This window comes from Coregonus lavaretus, assembly GCF_964263955.1.
Source record: "Coregonus lavaretus genome assembly, chromosome: 24".
Classification (NCBI taxonomy): domain Eukaryota; kingdom Metazoa; phylum Chordata; class Actinopteri; order Salmoniformes; family Salmonidae; genus Coregonus; species Coregonus lavaretus.
The window spans coordinates 7,534,517-7,542,015 of NC_140011.1; the positions used below are offsets into that span (position 1 = coordinate 7,534,517).

A 7,499-nucleotide genomic window follows, 5' to 3' on the forward strand; every position below is an offset into this window, starting at 1 on the left:
GACTTTATGTTTTTTACCCCATATGTAACTCTGTGTTGTTTTTATTGCACTGCTTTGCTTTATCTTGGCCAGGTCGCAGTTGTAAATGAGAACCTGTTCTCAACTGGCTTACCTGGTTAAATAAAGGTTAAATAAAAACAATTTAAAAAAACAGTCTATGGTGCAGCACGGAAACTCTTTCTACCAACAGTACTGCTCAAAACCTACTGCAACCACTGAGGATCTTGAACAGTTTATGTACTCATTACTCTGGGTCAACTGGCTGATCTGTACTTGGAGGTAGTAAGATAGCTCTCAGGCCTCATTAGTCTTCCTTGATTCTGTTGGAAGATGGAAATTGAAGGAGGCATTGCCTCGCCCAAGAGTCCTCTCCAACTCTTAATGTGAGGTTTATCTAATTTACTGTATTATGAAGTTAACTGTCTTCATAGTACAATGAACAAAAATGTAAACACAACATGCAACAATTTCAAAGATTTTACTGAGTTACAGTTCATATGAGGAAATCAGTAAATTGAAATAAATAAATGAGGCGCTAATCTATGGATTTCACAGACTGGGATATCTGTTGGTCACAGATACCTTTAAAAAAGGTAGGGAAAACAGAAAACCAACATTTCTGGGAACTTTTATTTCAGCTCATGAAACATGGGACCAACACTTTCATGTTGCGTTTATATTTTTGTTCAGTGTATATATATAGAGAGAGATATATCTCTATATATCTCTCTCTCTCAATCATATATACTGAACAAAAATATAAGCGCAACATGTAAAGTGTTGGTCGAAATGTTTCATGCACACTAAAAGTTTATTTATCTCAAATTTGGTGCACAAATTTGTTTAAATCCCTGTTAGTGAGCATTTCTCCTTTGCTAAGATAATCCATCCACCTGACGGGTGTGGCATATCAAGAAGCTGATTAAAACAGCATGATCATTACACAGGTATACCTTGTGCTGGGGACAATAACAGACCACTCTAAAATGTGTAGTTTTGTTACACAACACAATGCTACAGGTGTCTCAAGTTGAGGGAGCGCGCAATTGGCATGCTGAATGCAGGAATGTCAACCAGAGCTGTTGCCAGAGAATTGAATGTTCATTTCTCTACCATAAACCACCTCCGTTATTTTAGAGAATTTGGCTGTAGGTCCAACCGGCCTCACAACCGCAGACCACAGGTAACCACGCCAGCCCAGGACCTCCACATCCGGCTTCTTCACCTGCGGGATCGTCTCAGACCAGACACCTGGACAGCTGATGAAACTGAGGGTTTGCACAACTGAAGAATTTCTGCACAAACTGTCAGAAACCGTCTCCAGGAAGCTCATCTGTGTGCTCGTCGTCCTCACCAGGGTCTTGACTTGACTGCAGTTCGGCATCGTGACCGAATTTAGTGGGCAAATGCTCACCTTCGATGGCCACTGGCACGCTGGAGAAGTGTGCTCTTCACGGATTAATCCCGGTTTCAACTGTACCGGGCAGATGACAGTTAGCATGTATGGCGTTGTGTGGGCGAGCGTTTTGCTGATGTCAACGTTGTGAACAGAGTGCCCCATGGTGGCGGTGGGGTTATGGTATGGGCAGGTATAAGCTAAGGACAACGAACACAACTGCATTTAATTTATGGCAATTTGAATGTACAGAGATACCGTGACGAGATCCTGAGGTCCATTTTCGTGCCATTCATCCACCGCCATCACCTCATGTTTCAGCATGAAAATGCACGGCACCATGTCGCAAGGATCTGTACACAATTCCTGGAAGCTGAAAATGTCCCAGTTCTTCCATGGCCTGCATACTCACCAGACATGTCACCCATTGAGCATGTTTGGATTGCTCTGGATCGACGTGTACGACACCGTGTTCCAGTTCCAGCCAATATCCAGCAGCTTCACACAGCCATTGAAGTGGAGTGGGACAACATTCCACAGGCCACAATCAACAGCCTGATCAACTCTATGCGAAGGACGTGTTGCACTGCATGAGGCAAATGTTGGTCACACCAGATACTGACTGGTTTTCTGATCCACGCCGGACCTTTTCTTTAAAGGTATCTGTGACCAACAGATGCATATCTGTATTCCCAGTCATGTGAAATCCATAGATTAGGGCCTAATGAATTTATTTCAATTGACTGTTTTCCTTATATGAACTGTAACTCAGTAAAGTCTTTGAAATTGTTGCATGCTGAGTTTATTTTTTTGGTTCATTGTATTTCACATTTTTCTCATATTGACTTTTGTGAAATGGACATGCTTATTGTAAGACAGAATAATAGTTCATGACCACTGCTGCACATGTTAAGATAATGAAACACAAAAACGTTAGTTAAAATTCAGGTATTTTCATTTATTTAACATGCTTTTCTTTGTCCATTTGTCAATTTAGAATAATACATTAACATCTGGTATAAGTTAAAGCACAAATATATACAAACATTTCAAATGATTCAGTTGAACATTTGACAAAGGAATCTCTTTTAGAGACAGTTATAACTATGTTTGTACATAAGTACACTCTTGTACACAAGTACATATTTGTTATTGTAATAAATCAATGTAAAAGTGCAGTCATATGAACACCATACAACTGGTAGAATCATTTTGCCACGTGACAATCAACTACCTCAGGTTTCTCTAATGAGTCGAATGACTCTATTGGCATACCAAGTTCCTGATATAGGCAACATAGTAAGAGTACCTCTACCCTTTTTCATTCAAGAGAAAGGCTAGTCAGTCAGTCAGAAACGTGCCCAGACACTCAGGAGTCAATTTGCCAGTTTAACTGTAAACTTTTCCCCTTGTGGCATTGTAGATGTTACATGTGCCTGTAAATAGTGCCTATAATCAAAAAAGTATATATATTGTTTAAAGATTCCATTCCTGCCATTGTCTTTAAACCAAGCACAGGGAGAAGCTGTGCTGGATTGTCATAGCACCTGGCAAGGCTGTAATTGTATTGGCTAGCTGTGGTGGTCGTTAGCACCATAGCATGTTAGCACCCAGTGAGGCTGTGTTTGATGATCTCTTTGGACTGGGGAGGGATCCTGTCAGGGAAGGCCACCTGGAACTCCACCACCAGGTCGCCACGTGTGGAGGGGGTCTTGGCGTGGGGCAGCCCCTCGCCCCTCAGCCGCCGGATGGCGCCGGGCTTGATGACGTCACTGCACGGTAGCGGCATCGTCCTGTTGTCGAGGGTGGGCACGTTGACTGTGCATCCACATAGAGCCTGGAGAGAGACAGAGAGAGGAAGACAGGATTGGTTAGTCTTCCTCCTTTTATGTTGAGAGCCTTTGGTTACATAATACAGTACAAGCAGTCGACCCCATAACATAATTAGCTGCACTTGGTACTTCTGAATGAATGTATGAAACTAACCAGGGCAATTTTCTTAAGTGAGTGTTACATCAGACTCGAATGTGGAGTATTTTCTCCCCAAAGAAAATGCTTTCCTCTGTTATGCAACGATAAGTGTTACAAATGCTATACCAGTAATCTCCTCTCTATTCTGGCTGTGAGTGTGGGTGTCGGTACTCAACAGAGTGACTGAGTGGGGCCATGGTAAGATGGAGAGGAGCTTGTTGAAGAGCCTGCCATGTCTGTGAACACTAGCATGCTAATCTGAGGAGCGTAGGATGTGGGAGTGAGTGATTGTAAGCCAGAGAGAGGAAGCTAAAGGCTGGCACAGAGCAGAGGAGTCAGTGGGGGAGCAAAGTGAAAGCAGTGTGAGGGGGCAGCTGACACAGGCTATATTTAGCTACTGCTGATGCTGCTCTCTGCATGGGCCAATGAGGTAAGTGAGGGGAGTTGTTAGTGGGCACTGCGTGTTATTGGAGGTTTGTTAGCTGGGCTAAGGACAAGGTTGGAGCAGTGGGGGTTAGCTGAGAGGGGTTCTGAATAGAACAGTGTTCTATCTACAGCCACCAATTTGAGCCATTATCCCAAAGTATGGAAGTGGTATACTTCAGTTATGCCTTGAAGCATGTAATCCTGCCTATACTGAAAGTATGGCAGTGCTGTACTTCTGCTAAGACTTACTGCATTATATAACCATATCAATGTTAAGTTGACACACAAGTTCACATGAACACAAACATACTTCTTTGAGGGTGATCTTTGCCGTATAGACTATGTTGGACCCGTCCCTCTTGTAGTGGGGGTGTTTCTTGTCCTTGAGGACGAAGGCCACGTCGGCGGGTATGTTATTGGCCGTCTCGTCACCCTCTCTGGGAAAGGTGATCTTGGTGCCCTCCTTCCATCCCTTCTTCACCACCACGTTCAGGACCTTGTCCTCAGTGCGAAGACTGTGGCCGTCCGGGTTGAGGCGGCGCCGCGTGATCTTCATGTGCTTGGTGCAGCCATGGAACACCTCTTCCAGGGTCAGCAGGAGGTCATGCACCACCGCCACGCCCTGCAGACGCCGACGCCCGCGCCGAAGCTTCTCACCGTTGGGGCCGTAGTTACCATGGTGACCATCAACCTTGCTGAAGGTGAAGCGGTTAAAGGGGTTGAAGAGCTCCTCCTCGCCGTCGGGCCCGAAGAAGATGTCGAAGTGGTCGGAGCCCTGGAAGAATGTTGAGAAGGTGGCGTGGGCGTCGCCGTGGTAACTATAGTGATGGGGGTTGTTCTCTTTGCCTGCCATGGACACACCGCCTCCATTCTTAAGACCTAAGACACAAAAGAAAAAAGACAACTTCAGTTAGTACAGTTCACTCAAGCAGAAGTGTGATCTTCCATCTTGTCTAATCCTGTATTATTCTCCCACTCTGAGACAAAGTTCTTACTCGTATATTTAGCTCAACACTTCTAGAGGGCTTACAAATTTTATATTTGGCACTTTGAAGTTTGAGAAACACTTTCTCGGTTGCTGGCTGACTAATTTATCAGCCTGTAGTCGTCTACACTGCATGTGTTGGGCTGGCTCTCAGGGGGACCAGGTGCTGTAGATTTTTTGCTAGATGCAACAGCACTTGCCGGTCAAATGACAAAGGGAAAGAAGGAAAGGCTCTCACCTTCTTCTCCGAACTGATCGTAGATGACCCTTTTCTTGGAGTCGGTCAGAATCTCGTAAGCTTCTGCAATCTCCTTGAACTTGTCCGCGGCGTCCGCAGCGCTGTTCTTGTCGGGGTGAAACTTCAGGGCCATCTTCCTGTACGCCTTCTTGATGTCATCTTCGTTGGAGTCAGACTCGACGCCCAGGACCTTGTAGAAATCCTTCCCCATAGGCTTGGACAGAACGGGAACCTCTTGGTCCTTTTGGTTCTCCTGGAGAAACAGGGTGGGAGAAGGAACAGGTTAGATCTCTACTGCACACAGAATAGCCAAGTTTTAAAAGGACAAATGCCTTTGCCTCAAAGAAGCCTTCAAAAGCCAGAGCTGGATGAGATGTGGTAGAAAGAGAACTAACTCCCTGTGCTGTGGGCTATAAACTTCAACCACTCCTTATAGCGCTCTCTCACTGCCATGTCCATGATAATGTATTGCCAAGCACCCGGCAGCTTTATGACACCCAGCAGGTGTGACATTCAACAGTCACCTATGATTATCAGCAAGCCTTCTGTGCTAGTACCAATTTCAGAAGACAAATACTTGGAATTGTCACTTGTCAGCCCTTTGAATACAAATGACCACTACTTATTATTTATTATTGCATTCAGCCTTTGAAAACAGTATTGTATGAAAACCAGCCTATGGCAAATGCAATTCAGGCCAGATAAGTCTTCTAGACTTTAATGCAGATATGTCTGTGCATCTAAATGCAGGCAACGTGACTATAGGGGGAACTCGTGTGTATGAACATCTTGAGGCAGACTGCACCTCCCACCACAGATGCCGGCTGAGCCCCGATTGGCTTAACTAGGCTATGCTGTCTGCATTGGAATTAGGGGTACTAAGGTTACTGGAGAACCCGTTGACATTGTTGAAAATGCTCACACACAGGGTGTATAAGCTTTAGAAATATATATTATTCCTTATTTTACCAGGTGAGTTGACTGAAAATACATTCTCATTTACAGCAAAAGGAACATTCAATATTTGACACATATCTATGCTTTAATCCGAGAATATTCTCAGCAATTAAACCACTAGTCTTTAAACTCACTGTCAACTTTTTAATGACACAACCATAAGCACAATTTATGACAACACACATGAGTTTAACGGACATGGGCTACTTGCATTTGATAGAATACATTCAAATTAGTAAATTACTGAAATTAGACACATTTCAAAAATATAACTTACCCCTGATGAAGAGCCCGAGCTGTCATTCCTGTTCATAACGCGGACCTTGCACTTTACATTTTTGGTTTTCACTCCAAACTGTGTCCAGATCAGAACCATAGTGTTCGCTTTATTGAGGAGCTGTCCGCTGTTCTGTGGTGCTGAAAAGCTCTATTTTAGCTGTGGTTGGGCTGTTGGTTGACTGAGAGGCTGACTGCAGACTGTGCTAAATACTGCCGCGGCAGCCCTTTACTATACACTCACCACCCACGCAGCGTGACCGAGCTTTCCCCAAACTCGCCCATTTTCCTACGCACAAGAGGGAATACCGTGCCTACCGATTCCTCCGCGAGACCATTGGCGTTCGCAGCATGATCATGCGGATGTAACAGCCTCCTTCTCCTTGTTGAGACTCGTTTCCGGAATTCTTAGCAGAAAGCTCACGAGCAGTCACGACCTGTGAGTTGAATACTCAGGGCCGTCTAGGGTTGCCGACTGAAGACTAACAGTTAGACATCCCTAGAGGCTATGTAGCAGAGTTTCTCAACTCCACGATGTACAATGGAGTTGAGTGGCATGTGGGCGGACTGCACCTCTGACTACATCGAGCTGCTGCCAGTCAAGAAATTGACATTTTTACAAGTATCAACTGACAGTGATTTGATAAAGTCGGAGGTGCAGTCCGCACACACTCGTCCTCACTCAACTCCATTGTACTTGTAAATCGTGGAGTTGAGAATCTCAGAGGCTATGCATGTGATCCATTCTTCAGAAAAATCCATCTTCATTGTTTTTTAATCAATTACTCATATATATATATATATATATATATATATATATATATTATTTATTTATATAAATAAATAAATAATATGGTCCTCTGAAACTCAGTTGGTAGAGCATGGCACTTGCAATGCCAGTATAGTAGGTTCGATTCCCAGGACCATATGTAAGTAAAATGTATGCACTACTTTACTGACTATTGTTCCCTTGGGGACATTTTGTTGCAGTATCATGTACATGCATGACTGTAAGTCGCTTTGGATAAAAGCGTCTGCTTAATGGCTTATTTTATTATTATTATTATTATTATATTTGTTAGGGGAGCAGATGAGGAGAGCTCACAGTATTGTGCCGTCATGCATTCTCAATCTACTTCATAATAGTGTTTATTTGAGGTTCTGTATTCCCCTGGTTGTTAGATATTTGGTTAGATTTTATAGGAACAAAGTATGGAATAGAAATGGACTGATGATTGATTCAAGAGAAC

At 43.7% G+C, this 7,499-nt stretch overlaps 1 protein-coding gene across 1 annotated transcript; it reads right to left on the bottom strand.

Moving 5' to 3' along the window:
• Positions 1-2,999: 2,999 nt before the first annotated feature.
• LOC311099326 (dnaJ homolog subfamily B member 5-like) lies at positions 3,000-6,349 on the bottom strand (the record flags this gene model as incomplete). The annotated part of the gene is made up of 4 exons (XM_084140048.1): positions 3,000-3,233; positions 4,104-4,672; positions 5,017-5,269; positions 6,251-6,349. 4 exons carry the CDS (start codon positions 6,347-6,349, stop codon positions 3,000-3,002), a joined length of 1,155 nt encoding a protein of 384 aa, XP_083996174.1.
• Positions 6,350-7,499: the final 1,150 nt, after the last annotated feature.